This window comes from Amia ocellicauda, chromosome 20 (assembly GCF_036373705.1).
Source record: "Amia ocellicauda isolate fAmiCal2 chromosome 20, fAmiCal2.hap1, whole genome shotgun sequence".
Lineage (NCBI taxonomy): Eukaryota > Metazoa > Chordata > Actinopteri > Amiiformes > Amiidae > Amia > Amia ocellicauda.
The window spans coordinates 4,801,409-4,819,564 of record NC_089869.1 but is presented as its reverse complement, the minus strand read 5'-3'; the positions used below and the strand labels follow the sequence as shown (position 1 = coordinate 4,819,564).

Genomic DNA, 18,156 nt, shown 5'->3' with positions numbered 1-18,156 from the left:
CCTCTCTGTGATTAAAGTGCGCTACACGGCTGGCTCTGACATAGAGAAATGTCCTGTGTTCCAGCTGCCCCTCCACCCTCTACAGTTGTGAAAGCCAGCAAGCAGAAGAAAGGCCTATTGCCCCAGTCAGTGTTCTCCATCCCCCCTGAGATGGATGTATCTCTGCTGCTGGAGTTTGTGGGGTGAGTGGCTCTCTGTGGCCTGCATCCTCCCATAACAAAGTGGTTTTGTTTCCCCCAAGCACAGGTGAGAATATTTACAGTACGAACCACCTGTTCTATACTTGCCTCATAGGGATTTCCTACATGTCTTCAATCATGCCATCTTGCATTTTGTTAAGTGTCATTTATTTTTGTTGAAATATACATTAGCTGCTCTTCTGTCGTTCACTTGGTGTTGAGGTTTTCTGTTGGAGTTGTAATTAGAAGCCAGCATAGCTAGATTGTGTGTACATTTTATGTCCAATATTGATGTGCAGGTGCATGAACAAGCTTTTCTTTTAAATATAGTTTTTCTCCAGTAGATGGAGCATTGGTCCTATGAACAGTAATTTTTAGAACTGGGTTGGGTAACAGTATGCAGAGCCCATAGAAAAGCTTGTTGTCTTCCTATTGGATTTGGAAAGAAAATAAAACCCCAATCATTTAATTGGGTGGTTTCTGCTCTCAATTGTTATAACACTGAATGATTGGATTTGTTTTATGTTTAATCAAATACGCCTCCTTTAAGAAAGTACATATCCATCGCCGTGTCTAATTTTTGTCTGAAAAGTCTTTGTTCGCAGACCTTAATCTCAAACAATGTACAGAGGTCATCTGATTGTGTTGTCCTTGCTTTCCAATATTGCACACCAGCCTTGAGAGACGCATGCACTTGCACAGAAAGACTAATTCACACTCTCGGAGACACACAGACTTGCATGTATACAAAACCCACTCCCTCACATGTACCAAGACAAAAAAAAGCATCCCCATGTCCTTGAGAATCTGCTTTTGATTAACTGCTTCCAGCTGGTTTCAGTGATCAGCTAACTAGCTCCTCTTCTCTTCATCCAGCTATGTTTGTTCTTTACTGATGTAGGTGTTTTAATATTGAATGACCCCGTGCAGCTCAGTCAGAAGAGCGCACTGTTTCTGCAGTGACAATTATCTCAGCTGGCTGAGATATTCTGCATTTTAAGCAAGCTTTCTTGTTTCTGCTGCCATGTTCATTACAGAACCAGTGCGAGCTGAGATTTATACTCCAGCACTTTTAAACCCTGAGATCTTTTCTAAAATGTACTAGGCTCCTTCACAACTCTGATATTGCCTGCACTGGGGTTGAGGGGATCTGCTAAGCCATTTGTTTACCATAGATTTCTGCTGATGTAAGCAGATGATTAAATGTATGAATAAAAAGCTGAAATCACAGTAGGCTAAGTGATTTAGTTGTTGTTGTTGTTGTGTGTGCAATTGCCATTAGATATTATCTAGGTAATTAATCTAAATATATATATTTTAAATAATCAAGATAATATTTGACACTTGGAATACATAACCACCCATGTGTATTATTTTGTACACTTTGAAGGAGAGGGGTAATGAAAATTATTGATTAGTAAGGCTGAAAAGGTTTTCTCTGATACTTAGGGCTTCCGCTGAAGGTTGTTATTAAACCAGATGTATTACGGATCTTAGATTCATTACATTGTTTTTGATGTTGTTATCGGTTGTCTTTATGTGTTGGAAAGAAACTGGCTGCAGCACTGCTGGTGCTGTTCCCAATGGGGTTAAGACATGAAGGGTACAGTATTTTACATTAGAGCTGTGCATTTATTGCTTCTGTGTTCGGGAGGATAGATGCTGAGTGTGACTTATTTGCAGGCCCCTGGAAGGTCATTGAGGTTAGTGATTTGTATGAAGGGCAGATTCATTTGACTTTGCATCAGATCTACAATGTCAGAAGAACGCCCAGTAGCTTAACAGCTCAAAAGAATCCTGCTTTTGACAAACTGAAGGAGCTTTTGAATTGAAATGTCATTGCAAGTTTATAAGAGCAGCAGATATAATAAATAGCCAAAACTAGAGAACTGCCTTGAACCAGACCTTTTTATTGTTTCTTTCCACAAGGTTTGCCTCACATCATACACACAGTGCCTCGGGATATTTATGTGGATAAAGATGATTGTAAATCACCATGATAGCCAGAGGAATCCAAGAAAAGTACATTCTTAAACACAATCTATACCACCTTAATTGATATTTTATTGAATTTCCCCTTGTTTTCTACTATATAATCTGACTTCCTAACAATGTTAGAAAAGCATATTGTATCAGCCACTGTACTATAAGTCTTCATGAGGCCAGCAACCAGCAGGAGGCCCATAGATAGTATCAAATATTTTTCTACCAAATAGATTGAAACTAAGCAGGGAACAATCTGTATCTGTCCCATATGCAGTAGCAATTTCATCAACACTGACATTTATGGATACTGGACAAATTAGAATGGGGATTGGCATTTAGGCCTACTAAGCTGTTTAGAGTGCAATAATGTTTCTGTTCCTGTAATTATGCAAAAGGATGTTTTGTTCTGGTTAATGGCCTTTACATGGCAGTAGGCGTTTCAGGCACGCTTTCAAGTGTCATGCTAATGTGATCCACGATGGGATTATGGAAATGAGGGTCTGTGATTTTAAGAGTTTATCTGGCAGTCTCATCAGTGCCCTGATGGCAGGGCGGGGTGATTGATTGAGTTGCCCTTTTCTCTGCCGAATTGGGATTGGGCGCACTGTGATATATTGATTGGCTTATCTCTTGTATGGTGGATGAGCAGCAAACATGTTCCATATTTAGAGCAGCAGAATAAGTAATGAAGTGAGCGGATGTATTTCAGAAAGTTATAGCAAAACAATGCAGAGGCTTTTCACAATATCACCTCATTTTAATATCCTGACAAATATTACTTAGGGCAACCACCACAAGCAGAAATGGATGTTGTATAACTGCAGTGACAGGCAATCTAAGCCCAGTTCATATTTTCTGTGCAGAAACACCAGTCTGTATAGCTGAAATGGAAAGGTTATGTTTAATATGTTTGGTGTTAGTCACTACACACCTGCAATAAAATGTTTTTTATTGGGTGATTTTTTTTTTATTATTGTTTATGAAAAATGTATCAATCGGCTATAGAATATAACCCTTGCCCTGACAAATTCAATCTCCATCTCAAAGTTATGAACGAAAGGCACTTCAATAATTCCTTGAAAGATCTTTCAAGTCTTTTATATCTCTTCTCTGTTATTTTACTGCCGGGCTTTGATGTCTCTAACAAAAGGCTCGAGATCATTGCTCTAAAATCAATTGGATGCTCTGCTAGGCAGATTCCAATTACAGATAGGGAAGTGCCTGCAGTACGTCTGCTTAATTAGGGGCAGAGTTGCCACCTGCCTCATAATTCCCGGAACAGTATGAGACTAAAGATAAAAAAAAAAAAAAAAGACAAAAAATCCCTGAAATGTATGCATTAAGCAAGCCCCTTTACTACAATGCTGTATGATAGAATACATCATAACAGTATATGAAAAAGTTCATGAAAATTCACTAATCTGCAAAACAAAGAAAGGTGGATTAATCCCTACACAAGGAGATTGCCATCCACCTATGGCATTGCGAGTGTCCTTACTGCTGTTAGGGATATAGGATGCCTTTTGTTTTACATCACATGGAAGCCATTCATAATCAGAACTTGTTTTGTGTGTCCTGGAACATTGTTTAAATACTGTATTTTATAGATTTCTGTGTCACATTTCAAATCAGGTTGGACTGTTCTGAATCTAAATAACCAAATTAAACATCTGCTTTTTGTTGAGATGCGATGATAACTTCCTGTTTTTGAACCCGATGTTTCTTTAATGCGGTGTGTCGCACTATGGGGAAATGTATTGAATTATCAGTGTTACCTATGTCATAATTGACTATTTGGGTGTCGTCTAAAATATTTTATTTTGTTTTGCAGGGCAGAGGAAGGAATTGACAATTACAAGGTAAGAACCGTTAAATATAAATGAACATGCAGAAGGTATTTTGAGTTTGTTCATTTTAGAAATGTCGCTTTTAATTAGAATACCATTTGAGATATAATGATACAAGTACCACATCAGTGTGTTGATGGGTGTCCTGCCCTCAATACTACTGGCACTAGGTTTTTCATTTTCAAATACTGGCATCTCTGCAGACTCTGGGATGGACTGAGTTTGCAGGTTGTTTTGCCAACTTGTGAATAAAGATTGAGTGCCTGAAGGCCATCTGCGTGAGAAGAAGGGAAGGCTGGAGAGAGACGACCCCATGCATTCCCCATCCCCTCAGAGCTGCCATTTTTAATTTGGATTCTTTGGAGAAGTAATCAGTGTGGGAAGAGGGAGAATTAGCCAAGCAGTGGAGTTGTCAGTTCCCTTCACTGTCCTGATGACTGGTAGCTACAAACGGACATGGCTGCCGCTGAAGCAAGTGTCTTTGGAAGCTTCCAGAAGTCACCTGTCACAGTTATACATTTGAGATTTGCCATATTTTGAATATTGATGTGATTTTTTTTTAACTTTTGCATGAAAGATGGGCCTGTGACACATTCTGTGCATGAACTGATCATACCTCACCCTTCGTATTTCTGTGTGCAGCCCCTGGAGAGAAAGTATGTGCGAGTGTCTGGAGAAGCCACAATCCGCCATGTGGAGCTGTTCATCAGACGGAAAATGGAGCTCAATCCAGGCTGTCAGGTGGGCTGTCAGTCACCATCACTTTCCACTAAAAGCTTATGATAATCGTATTCTGTATGATTGAAAGGCCTTTTCCCTGCAGTCAGAAATGTTTTCTTTTTTTAAGTGGGGGAAAAAATAGAATGGTATTTTGCAGCCTTTTAGTGATTGACGACCTTTTTATATGTGATTATGAAAATAATGACATTAATGTTAATCCCCTAGTGATGAAGAGAGTGCATCTTCTCAGACTAATAAATGTAGCCTGTGGTTTTACCTCTTTCATCCTCCGTTTTGCTTCGGAATTACAAATACTTTTAACCCAGTGTCTCATGGGATCTCCCTGTTGATCTCTTGTTAATAACTACAGAGAAGTGTTACACAAAACCGCATGCTTTCCATAATTGATCCATGCCACCTTCAGTTCTCTAATGAAACTGAAGAGGACATACTGCATGTTAAAGCATTTACTGCCAGGCTTAATTAATTCTCAGCTTTTTCCAGTTTTTGAGATTATGGATTTTTGAGAGTAAAGGATAATATAGCTGAGCTAATAACAGTTTCCTGTAGACATACATTTGGTCTTTAATTCTGGAACACCCTTAATAGAAAACAGAACGGGGCTGTATTGAAGCAAAATGTATAATCTATTCACTTCAGCAAAACATCATAAAGGTGCTCTCCTTTTTTTTAAATATAAACTTCCTGCTCTAGCAGAAGTGAGCTGCTGAGAGAACATCTCTGCCTGAGAGGAAATGACAGGAGGAAGATTTAGAGTGATGCACAGGCCTGAGCATTTCTCTCCTGATCTATTTTCCCATAGTATGGTACTGAACAGTATGTACTATTGGTATAGCAAATGATGACCCTCCATTTCAGTTACATGTTCAGTAGTATGTGTTTCCCCATCTCATTTCTAAAGTGTCATCTTTGAGAAGAAATACTTTTTGGGCAGTAACATAAAGGAATCCTTCAAAATCCAAACTCAATTATAGAAAATTGAGGGAAAAATTCAATGTTTTGCAAAAAGATTTGAGTTCTTAGTAGAATGGAATAAAAGTTGTAAAATGAATTCCTTCGAAGTAAGTCCTTATTCTTTTTTAAATGTGGCTTTGAGCATGTCTAATAGGAAGTGAATTCCTGAGTCAGTCAGCTTTAGGAGCTAAATAATTCATCAAGAATGACTCACAGGTGCAGCACACCGCCCAGAGGGGAAAGTGCAACCATGGTTATTAGACAGACATTTCTCCTGACACTCTGGGAGCTATATTCCTTCAATACAATTACTTTACACCTGTTTTTTTTTTTTTTCTGATTAACACACAACACCAGAAAGATACAAAGTGCCACAACGATAAGGTTAAACCGAAAACAGAGCTATCAACACAAAAAGATGCACTGAGTTATCCTGTATTGCTCTGAAGCTTTTGGCAGAAAACAAAAGTGGTCACAGTATTCTTTCAGTATACTGTTCTGGGAGTCGGAGCGTTCAGCCTGTCTGTGATGTGTTCTCAGTTTGGGTATAAAACAGCCTCCTCTTCAAGGCCTGCACTTGTTAGAGGCCATTGCTGAGTCATAGTGCAGCTTGCAGCAGCAAAAGCAGATGGAATTAATTTATTACTTTTAAAATCTTTGCTGTTTTGCTTAGAACCCTTTTAATCTCCTCTGGGATTATTCATTTCAGTGAACCTGGAAGTATTCTTAGCTGATGTCTGTTGAAGATGTGTATTTTATTTATAACTAGTGTTGTATGATTATGGTATATGACTTGCATGCTTTGGTAGTTTTCCCCGACATACTCCTTTTATGTGGGCCTACAGGTACACCAGTCTACTTTTATAATGAATATAAAGTATATCTTAGAGAAATTACTCGTTTTTTAATGGATTTGTTCCTGGATAATGATACTCCAGTCAAAGCATTATCACAGCATTGAAAGATCCCTGGATAAGGGTGTCGGCCAATCAATAAATAAATTATAATAAAGGGAATTAGTTAGATTTGCTTAATCTTTCTTTGCCTCCCCAGTGAACAAAACATGACGTCTGTAGGCTTTGAGTTGCCATTTTAGCAGGAACAGTTCAATGGCATTAATAAACGACAATCTTAACGAAGAACAAAAGACAAGCCGAGCCCATGTGATAAGATGAGACTGGAACAAAACAAGAGGGGATATGTAGGTGTTGTCACCTGCCCCTGTAGCAGCTTAGTTGCCTCCTATAGTTTCTTTCTTCTTGGGATCTACTTAACAGGAACCCTTCAGTGAAAGTCTAATATTAGCTTCTTTATAGAATGTAGCATTTCAAACTACCAGTGGTGGAAAGACAGTGTTGTATATAATATAATCCAGCTCTCACCTGGTAATTGACACATCACCAATCATGTAGAACATTGTATGTGAATTCTGTGGCTTTCCTGCTGATGCTACCCTCATCTCAGAGGAAACATAATTAGTAGCAGAGAGTGAAGCACGGTGGAGACATGCACACACACACCCCCCCACACTGCACTACCAAAAACGGTTGATAATTTTTTATTTTACACTACTACAGTGTAAGAGAAAGTATACCATTGAAACTGCTAGAAGATTCGCTGCTGCTTATCTTAAGTGTTCAGGGAGGGGAAGAGTGGGTCTGTGTAATTGCCCAGTGGAGCGTGGTAATGGCTGTCAGTGCAGTCCCAGGTCTCCTGGTGCGCAGGATAGATGTGGGCACTACATTATTCATCAGAGCTCGACTGTAATTGAAGTCAGGGCTCAGGGGACAAAATACACCTCATCTACGGCACCTCTGCTTTGTGTGCCCAAACGGCAGGCCACATTTGCCCAGAGCTGCTACCTAACTAAGGTTCATATAGTGAGGATATAACAAATTCAGTGCGGATGGTTTGGGTAGTATGAAATGTAGAACTGGTGAGGTGGATTCACAGTTTCATTTTGGGTAATATTCCTCCGCTAACACTGGAAAGGTTTATTTATGTGGTTATCCCCATTTTTTAAGGTCACCCTGAATAACAATATTATTTGTCAAAGTTGTTACAATTTTCTCTCTAGTAAGCATATGATAGTTATTTTGTGTCTTCTCATAACTAGCTAAAATTGAATTGCTAGAAAAAGGCTTAGAGTACTGTATCTATGTTTTAACAATCCTTTCTAGCCGCATTTGAACTGAAAAGATGGTACTTTAATGAAGAGTATGTTATATGAAGGTATAACGTCCTTTACATTGATTTTCTGTTGATTAGCATATAGCTGCCATTCCTTAAACTGCATAATTTAGCACCTTGTTAAAAATTCACACTTGCATTCAGTTACATTTACATCTGACTTACTAAAGCAGATTTACTGCCGCTGTAATTAAACATTTTTCGATTTGCTTTTGTATTCTGCGTTGAATAAATATAAATCCTATTAGCTAAAGTAATTTGTGGTATCCACAAAAGACCCATTATGATTAGTTTTTTAAGCAGACACTAACTCGGAGCAGACAAATTTCTTTTGTAAAACCATGGTTAATGTTGTAAGTGTTGTAAGTGTTCTTGAAATATATGATCAATTACAGCACCTCACTCCCACACTCAGTTGGTAATATAGTAGTGAGACAAAGGACAGATTAGGCAAGGTATTCATTATATTACTCTAGATGTACGTAGTTTATTTAATTGGGTATAATTTTCCTTATTCAATACTGCTATCCTTTTGACAGATGTAAATGTATACATTGCCTTTCCTCCTGTAGCACAGATTGTAGTGCAGCAAAACAATGTAATCTCTGTAATGTATAAATCATTACCTGGAGATGGTCTCCTACTAAATTACCTGTAAATAAATTCAACATGTATTAATTTCTCTTAGTCACAGATACATTATTTTGTGGTTTGCCATCCGGAGGGCTTGACAAAAATGCCCTGACACTATAGAGAGAAGTACAAGGACATATCTTGTTGAAACATCAATACATTTTTTGGTTTTATCTCACTAGCCAAGGCCATGTTTACCAATCCTGATATTTGAGAATTTACATATCTTTCTGTGTAGGGCATTTGACTTTGAATGTGTGTTGGTTGGCATTGGTGTTTCAGTATTTTGAGGGAGAGCCTGCTATGGGCAGTGGGTTTGAGTTATCAGAATAGATTCTGCAGAATTCTGGAGGGATCTGGGTAAACGGAAATAGATTGGATGTTGCAGGTGTCAGCAGATGTCCCTAGATTAGTGGCTTAGGTTAATTTATTTTCCTGCTTCTATTATGTAAAGATCATCTGCTCACTCTCGGCACGTGACGAACTGCAGCCTGGGAAACCCTAAAGGTTAGAGGTGCTGAGCTTGAGGATCTGCACAAACACCATTATCCGGATGGACCATGGCACTGTGTGCATGCAGCGGGAGGGGAGAGAAGTCCCATGGGCTGCATCCAAAAAGCCATGTATGCCTTTCAAGACTGTCTGAAACAGTTACTATCCGAATGTCAACGGTTCAATAATTGTTGAATAACTCCCACTTTCAAAATTAAATTGAAAATGTTGTCCTGAACAACATGTATAAGTGAAGTAAATACTAAATATCTCTGTCTTGGTAGCCAGAGTACTACAGTGAAAAGAAACTATAAAACATTATATGCCATCTGAAATGTGCATGCATGACAGGGTTTCTTATCTCTGGCCCATGGGAATACACAGCAGTCCAGCAAAAGTTAATTTCAAAATCTAATCTGCTTTTTGTTGCATGTACAACCCATCATTATTTGAAATACCATCTAAGACGGGATGAGTATGTTCAGTATTTGTTAGCGTTTTTAATTCATTGATTCGGGTAGCTGGAGTAATTCAACAGTAGTTTAATTGGTAAAAATTGGGGGAGGGAAAGGAGCAAGGAGTGTATAAATGTAACATTGACACCAGTCTGCTGTTCCTACTATCACTATTATTCGTTAAATTTTAGATGCGAGAAAGTGACGCCTCTGTAACTAGTCTCTAAGGCCAATTTACGGATTACACCGACAAGCCTTAAACATATTATAGAACCCTGTCAGGATGTCACATAGTGGTGGTGGTTTCAGGAGAAATAAAATGTCATCCAATATTCAATACAGATCCCACAGTGGGCTGCCTGTGTTCACCCAACAGCCTTTGCCTGTCATCACACATTGAAGGTGTATTACTGATCTCTTTAAACCCTACTAATGATCAGCCTTCGAGTAGGAGCAATGTCACATAACTTATTCTGTATTTTTATAATGTTTTCCCATTAAGTGGTTCTTTTATTTTTTTCGTTTTTATGCTTTATATCACGTTTCCCCCTTGAACTTAACTTTAGTGTACTGATCTGAAATCAATGATTGCACAGCTGTAGAATATGCTAGTTTTTATTCTCCTGCATTACAACTTCCATTTTAAACTGAAGTAAGAAATGGTTTCCAGTTCAAGTCTTTGCAGTTTAACACTTCCAACTGAACCCTGGGCTTGCCCTGTCACCACCTGCTGTAGCTCTCTGGGCCAGCCTCACCGTTCTCCCGTCAGTGCCGCTTCACCTCAGCGGCTCGGCAGGCCCTTAAGCAGAGAGCTTATCAGATGAAGAGTTTAAATGGGAGTCAGAGGCCCCGCAGACAGTTTCCTGTCTCTCCTGATGGGTAGCCTGGTGAAAGGGCACAAGAGAGCACAGGTCAGCTGGGAGATGAGGCATCGCCAAGGATAGCCTAATTGTATTAACGCAGTGCCATGAGGTGACTGTAGTCAGCACTGTGTTCTGTATATGTGATGACCAGCCTTTAAGTGGTGGGTGTTCAGTATTAAAGGTAGGAGTTTATTGTACTCTCTGTTACCATATCACTACTGCAGGTCTCCAAACTTATTCAGGCTCTTGGGATGCAATTAAAATATGATATTATTACATGGAAAATGGAAATCAATCATGAAAATGAATCAAGGGCAACGATGTAAATAGAAAAAAAGGATGTTTTTCAAATGGAGTTGTAGAATATCAACCTTATCATGTATGAATACATTTGAAGGCAAATTAATAAACATCTGCAAGCTGCTCGTTGTAATATTCTCACCTTCCAAGAATCGCTGATTTACATGGTTATCCAAACATGTCTTCAAAAGATGTGGCGGCAGGGGGTTGAGCCATACAGAGTCTGTCAGCCAAAGGATTACTGTAGATTACTGTACATCAAAAAGGCCGTAAAATACACAGCACACTGAGTTATTTAAAAGCATGTTATTCGACTTCCATTTAAATGCGAGTCACATCATCTGAGAGCGTTAATGAAAAATTCTCACCTTATTCATGCCGAAGGAAATCCTGACAAAAGGATGATGAAGCCGCTGCTTGTGTGAGCTTGTCGCTCTGTGAATAGAAAAGAGATTTACAAACCTGCATTGGAATTGTGGCCAGTACATTTTTTTTTCCTTTCTTTCTTTCTCCTTATATATTTTATTAATTTCAAAGGCTTATCTAGTTAAGTCAGATACTCATTGTGCTTTAGGTTTTACCTGGTTAAAAGTGATAAAAATGATTACAGTTTCCATCAAGAAACATTGACCACAAACAAAAAACACGAGAGGGGAAAACGTTTGCTGTTTCTTAGTTGCTCCCATTTAATTTTCAAGTCATATAAAATACACTCTCCAGCATAAATCCCAGTGTCCAAAGTAGTGCAACATTTAAATTGTTGTATCTAAAATGGCACATGTGGAAACCTACATCTTTTCGTAGTGTGCTTCCCTTACCTCACCTGTTGCAATCATAGATGGTTTAAGACACGAGTTGATATCAATCTTTACAATTTCAACAGTGGGCTGTGGGCAGTGCAGGTCAGCAGTCTGTACATATTAAAATTCACACGGTGTCTCTGTGAAGCTCTTTGAATGCCATTCTTGTAGGTGGTTGATAGTTTTCTCTTGTCGCTACTGTTTGTAATTCAGTCTTGGGCTCTGTGGATCCAGCCAGCACTGGGATTTATGGCCCTCCTCTCACAAGGCTGGTTGTGATTAGTTCTTACCTGACCGAACAGCGTGATGGATATTCCCCAGAGGACAGCCTCCTGAAATGCTGACACTACAGCCTCTGAATCAAATTGACATTTTAATTAATGGGAAATCTTGGCACATTGATTCTCTTTAATTATGGAGGCTGAAATATGGAACTGCCATTAGCATCACTCCTATCACGCCTTTAGATGGTAAATATTTGAACAGAAAAGCATTACTTACTTTGTCAACGTGTTTTTTTAAATGCCGTCAAGGACTATGGATAGCAAGGCCATGCATTAGAAATACGTTTATCTTTTTTGATCAACATGAAAGATGCAAGATTTTTTTTTTTTTTGGTTTGAATGTTTATTTTGGTAGTGTAGAATGTTGTTTATTCATAACTTTTCTTCAAACAGGATGGTTCCTGACTGTTTTTTATCTTAATGAGCTTAACAAAATTACAGTTTTGTAAGTTCCTTTCTTGGCATTATAGTTCATGATCTGTAGCATCATAACTTCTCTCCTATGTACTGACCCTGTTACTCACCCTGATACTCTTTTGATTACCTCACCCAGTTTCAAAATTTCTCCCCTTGTCTTTACCCTATTAACTTTCCCATCTAACTTATACCACTTATACTCTGAATTCCCAAATCTTTCACATAGAGAAATTAATCTTTTAGAAGCCTTCTGGAGATCGAAATATTTCACATCACATTCTTACTGGGGGAGGCTTATTCAATGCAATCTATGCAAAAAAGCATTTCAAAAGGTCTAGGTCAATAAGCTTAAGCTGAATCTTCTCCTGTTTGTGGTCTTTCTCACGTGTGTTTCCTGTTAATCTCGGCCCCTGTTTGAGACGGCTCTATTTAGGGTAGGCTTTGCCCAGAAAGATTAGAATGGATAATTGTGGAGGTGTGTATTAATGTGTGTAATTTGTGTTCTTGTGGCAGGTGGATGTTGTTTGTGGGGACCATCTTCTGGACAGGTACCAGTCATTGAGGGAAGTGCAGAACACCGTGGGGGACAGTGCATTGCAGGTTGGTATGCAGACCAAGTGTCTTTGCTCAGGAGCTCTATGTTTTGGTTTTCCAAGCCTGTGGTCCTTGGAGAGCTTAAGGTCCCAAAGTGTTATATAGGTGTCCAGTGAAAGGGCCTGGAAAACTAGGCAAAATACATATGACCAGTAAGTAAGTAAGTACATATTCAAAACCATTTAAAACAATTTCAGAGTAAAAGTAGAATGGTGTTTTTAACACTGACAGATTAATTGGCACAATAAGACAATAGCAATGAGAAGCTGTCTTGCTGTCATTAGTATTTGTAGCTATTCCATGGACAAAGGTCTGCAAGTCTAGGTATGCAGATTTTTGTTACTAATTTCACCAAAAAGTGCTCCAATTCAGTTATTTAGAGCTCAGCTGGAAAGAAAAGCAAATGACCCTTTGATTCCCTGGGAGTCCGGTGCAGGCCCCTGCTGTAGCAGCAGACCCTGGGGAAAACACAAGATTAATGTTTTCCCTATAGCAAGTCATTTGTGGCTTGTGGCTTGTGCCTTATAAGGGCTGTTTCTTTAACTTGTTTCAGAATATTTAGCATTAACTGGTCTTGGAGTTTGTAAAATCCAAAGGTGTCCAAAGACATGACCGAACTCAGGAAACAAATAAAAAGGCTAAATTGTTTAAATTCCACTGGAGATGCCACATGTATGTATAAGACTGACCCAGAGTTCTGTGAAGGTGAGGTTTGATGTGATCTCACTTCATCCACTAAAGATGCTCTACTCTCTTTGGTGCGATTTCTCTAAACTACCCTGCTGTTCCCACCCAATTGTCATCTCTGCATTTAGTCACCCATATTAGTCTAAGTACTGCACATACATGCCCCCACACACAGAGACCAAATCAAGGAAATGCTTAGCTGTGGTTAATGAATATTCGACATGGGTGAAATATTCACACCTACAGTACAGTTTATAAAAAGCTTTATATATTATGTTGGCACCCCAGCTACTAACTCCACAGGTTTATGAAGGACATTGTTGCATCGCCTCTGCTGTAAACTGTCAACCTGTGTCCTCAAATCCTTCAGGTTTGACCACACAGAAGATCTTTAGGAATACAGCTTCAGTTCAGAATGATCTGTGCCTTTCTTAAATGTGTATTTCTACACTACACAGCTGTTCATTTAAGTCTGCAAATTCTGAAATCCTTAATGCATTAATTAACCAGATTAGTCTGTCTAGTCATGCAGGTTTGTCTGAGATGTGATCTTGAATTACTGGTGTGACGTGGGGAGGAGGGGGCCAGTGACTGATGAATTAAAAAAGTCGAGTTTTAATTGCAGTTTGTTATGCTTTTCTTAGGTTGGCATCAGTCTTAAGAGACCATGATGTAAGTGTATATTTCATAACAGTGGTTTATATTTCCTCTCCTCTACCCCAGTTTGTCAGTCAGCTTGGCTTGCCACTGCAGAACTGTGCCCAGGAGACATGCCTGTCTCATAACTTGTTTATGCCCTGCCTTTCCAAAATGAATAAATTACAGCTTGCATGTCAGTTTGCAGGCAGAGAATGATACTGGTACTGACTGGCCCTGCAGGCTTTCAGCAAGGGATAGGCGTCACTGTTTGGCAGTCAGACACGTACAGTGAGGGGAAAAAAGTATTTGATCCCCTACTGATTTTGCACATTTGCCCACTGACAAAGAAATGATCAGTCTATAATTTTAATGGTAGGTGTATTTTAACAGTGAGAGACAGAATAACAACAAAAGAATCCAGAAAAACCCATTTCAAAAAAGTTATAAATTGATTTGCATGTTAATGAGGGAAATAAGTATTTGACCCCTTCGACTTAGTACTTGGTGGCAAAACCCTTGTTGGCAATCACAGAGGTCAGACGTTTCTTGTAGTTGGCCTCCAGGTTTGCACACATCTCAGGAGGGATTTTGTCCCACTCCTCTTTGCAGATCCTCTCCAAGTCATTAAGGTTTCGAGGCTGACGTTTGGCAACTCGAACCTTCAGCTCCCTCCACAGATTTTCTATGGGATTAAGGTCTGGAGACTGGCTAGGCCACTCCAGGACCTTAATGTGCTTCTTCTTGAGCCACTCCTTTGTTGCCTTGGCTGTGTGTTTTGTGTCATTGTCATGCTGGAATACCCATCCACGACCCATTTTCAATGCCCTGGCTGAGGGAAGGAGGTTCTCACCCAAGATTTGACGGTACATGGCCCCGTCCATCGTCCCTTTGATGTGGTGCAGTTGTCCTGTCCCCTTAGCAGAAAAACACCCCCAAAGCATAATGTTTCCACCTCCATGTTTGACGGTGGAGATGGTGTTCTTGGGGTCATAGACAGCATTCCTCCTCTTCCAAACACGGCGAGTTGATGCCAAAGAGCTCGATTTTGGTCTCATCTGACCACAACACTTTCACCCAGTTCTCCTCTGAATCATTCAGATGTTCATTGGCAAACTTCAGACGGGCCTGTACATGTGCTTTCTTGAGCAGGGGGACCTTGCGGGCGCTGCAGGATTTCAGTCCTTCACGGCGTAGTGTGTTACCAATTGTTTTCTTGGTGACTATGGTCCCAGCTGCCTTGAGATCATTAACAAGATCCTCCCGTGTAGTTCTGGGCTGATTCCTCACCGTTCTCATGATCATTGAAACTCCACGATGTGAGATCTTGCATGGAGCCCCAGACCGAGGGAGACTGACAGTTATTTTGTGTTTCTTCCATTTGCGAATAATCGCACCAACTGTTGTCACCTTCTCACCAAGCTGCTTGGCGATGGTCTTGTAGCCCATTCCAGCCTTGTGTAGGTCTACAATCTTGTCCCTGACATCCTTGGACAGCTCTTTGGTCTTGGCCATGGTGGAGAGTTTGGAATCTGATTGATTGATTGATTCTGTGGACAGGTGTCTTTTATACAGGTAACGAGCTGAGATTAGGAGCACTCCCTTTAAGAGTGCTCCTAATCTCAGCTCGTTGCCTTTATAAAAGACACCTGGGAGCCAGAAATCTTGCTGATTGATAGGGGGTCAAATACTTATTTCCCTCATTAACATGCAAATCAAATTATAACTTTTTTGAAATGCGTTTTTCTGGATTTTTTTGTTGTTATTCTGTCTGTCACTGTTAAAATACACCTACCATTAAAATTATAGACTGATCATTTTTTTGTCAGTGGGCAAACGTACAAAATCAGCAGGGGATCAAATACTTTTTTCCCCTCACTGTACATGGTGATGTTTGGTAAATGCTCCCTAGCTATGATTAACAGTTGCACCAAGAGTAGAAGTTCCTGTTGTGAAGGGAAGTTAAGCAAATATTTACATCATTGTGGGGCTGGATGCTGCTTTTCTTATGGTCCTGTTGGCTTAGCAGCATTTGTTTAGGATTGAAAGCGCAGAATGGTCACTAACGCGTCAGCCGTCTCCTGGGTGTACTTTCCCTTCAGGCTTCACTGAGCACCTAGCAGACACACCAGCAGTGTACATCAGCATGGGAAAGGCATGGAGTCGCCCTTATGCAAGTATATATTGTGTTAGAAACGCACCGAACAGAATGGGACCTGTGCTGCGGACTGGTATTACATAATTCAATATTGCAGATGTTGAATGATTCAGAGCCCACATCATATCTCCTTTATGCATATAATTTGTCTTGTTACAGGGCATCTACATCTTAACAGAAATGATCACCTTGGGTTTTTGTGATTCTTGTGTTTTCTGCAATATGGATGATTCTACAGTTATTTAAGAAGGTAGTGTAGAGTATTAAAATACAGTAAATGTCATTTAATAGTGCACTATAGCACTAGCACTGCAACTGGTATTTAATATTTAATTTAAGGGGGGGCATTAAAATAAGAGTATAATTAAACATTTCCAGCTACCAGTCATAAAATCAGTTGTGAAGGAAAGGAAACCTCATCTGCAAAAAAAGGGCTGCCACGGCATCCCAGTTTTAAAGAAGAAATAAACATATTTTATTCCTTAAGGTTGTACCCATTGACTTCAAAGAATTGTCTTGGATTGTATTCTTAACTGCTTAAGCTGCATCTCAGAGTGACCTCTGTCTTTCTGAAAGGCAAATTGGAAACCCTGATTACAAAACAGAGATTGACAGCCAATGTCATAAACGTCAGAGAAGGGTGTTTTGAATGGGGGATGTTGCCACATCCCATGTAATGTCTGTCCAAATTTAGCAGCAAATGCAATTGGACAGAACCCAACTGGAAATGAACCCTCCCCCCCAAATTTGTTTGCTGTCATAAAACGATTGCCATTATAGTCAGGAAAAATGCAGAGCAGCCTTCTACTCAGCTCAGAATAATTCAGATATTTAAAGCATTAGGGGGCGGGGGGGTCGGGGTGGAATAAGGTTGCTCTCTCACTGGGGTTCCTGACTTTATGCTTTATACAGCAATGCGGCAAATGCAGGGGGTATTCTAATCCTGTGCTTAGATGCAAGACTAGAGGACAGGAGGGAGAAAGTGTTTATGCAGCATACATTTTCCATACTGCTGTATGCTACATCAGCAGCACCTTGCATAAGAGATGTATTTTAACACAAAGGCATCCTTCAAAATGTCAGATTTCAAAGACTATCTTTATTATTTTCTCTTTTCTAGAATTGTTAATATTGTTTTTACAATTGTTTGTGTATTTTTACACTACAATAATTAGGCTGGAGTCCATCAGTATTTGGTTGTCAACATTGTTTTAGTGTGCATTATGGAGAGATTTGATTAACTTTTAAAAACTACAATGTAGATGCATGCATGTCTGTGAGCATTTGTGCCACATGTACTTCAGGAAAACCAATATAGATTTCAAGCTATCAGAATCTGCCATACATGGCATATGTCTGTGTCTAAATGTCTAATTTCTTGTAATTTTGGGTTTGGACTCTTGAAGTCTCTGCCCACATTACTAATGTTCTGGTACATTGTATTAACATCTAGCAGGCTGTATTTAAGGCATCCCAATGAATCTTCCCCTCCCCTCATACTTTCCTGCTCAATATTTTATCTACAATATCTGCCATAAGAATCTGCCTTCCATGTTCTTGGACCAGATGGCTAAAATACAAAAGTCTTGTTTCCTCAGAAGTCGATAATTGCCTTAATTGCCCATGGAGATTGAAGAGAATCTCTTCTGACCCTGTTTGTGTTGGTTTAGTTGCACCATCCCAAAGCCCCTTTGGACCCCCTTGATCAGAGCCTTGAATGAAGCTGGCCCTGGTTGGCTGAGCGTGATGCGTGCTGTGGAGTGGTCTCTTCTGCAGTTGTCCTTCTTTGTGCTCTGGTGCTGTGGAGGCAGCTGTGGTGATGGGAGGAGCATCTGTCATTTATTAGAGACTTGTTGGTTAGGATTTGTTGGTTAGGAGCTTTTTGTCATTGTTGAAGTCAGCAGATGGGAGATTACAACCTCAATGCCCCATACCTCACT

General features: G+C 39.7%; 1 protein-coding gene across 1 annotated transcript in view; it reads left to right on the top strand.

The window, feature by feature from the left end:
- Positions 1–18,156, top strand: part of pcgf6 (polycomb group ring finger 6) — a 34,535-nt gene that overhangs the window by 2,989 nt on the left and 13,390 nt on the right. Inside the window, exons 6-9 of the mRNA XM_066692781.1 lie at positions 65–182; positions 3,997–4,024; positions 4,655–4,753; positions 12,655–12,741. Of these exons, the coding sequence (XP_066548878.1) occupies positions 65–182; positions 3,997–4,024; positions 4,655–4,753; positions 12,655–12,741 (332 nt within the window). The remainder of the gene's footprint in view (positions 1–64; positions 183–3,996; positions 4,025–4,654; positions 4,754–12,654; positions 12,742–18,156) is intronic.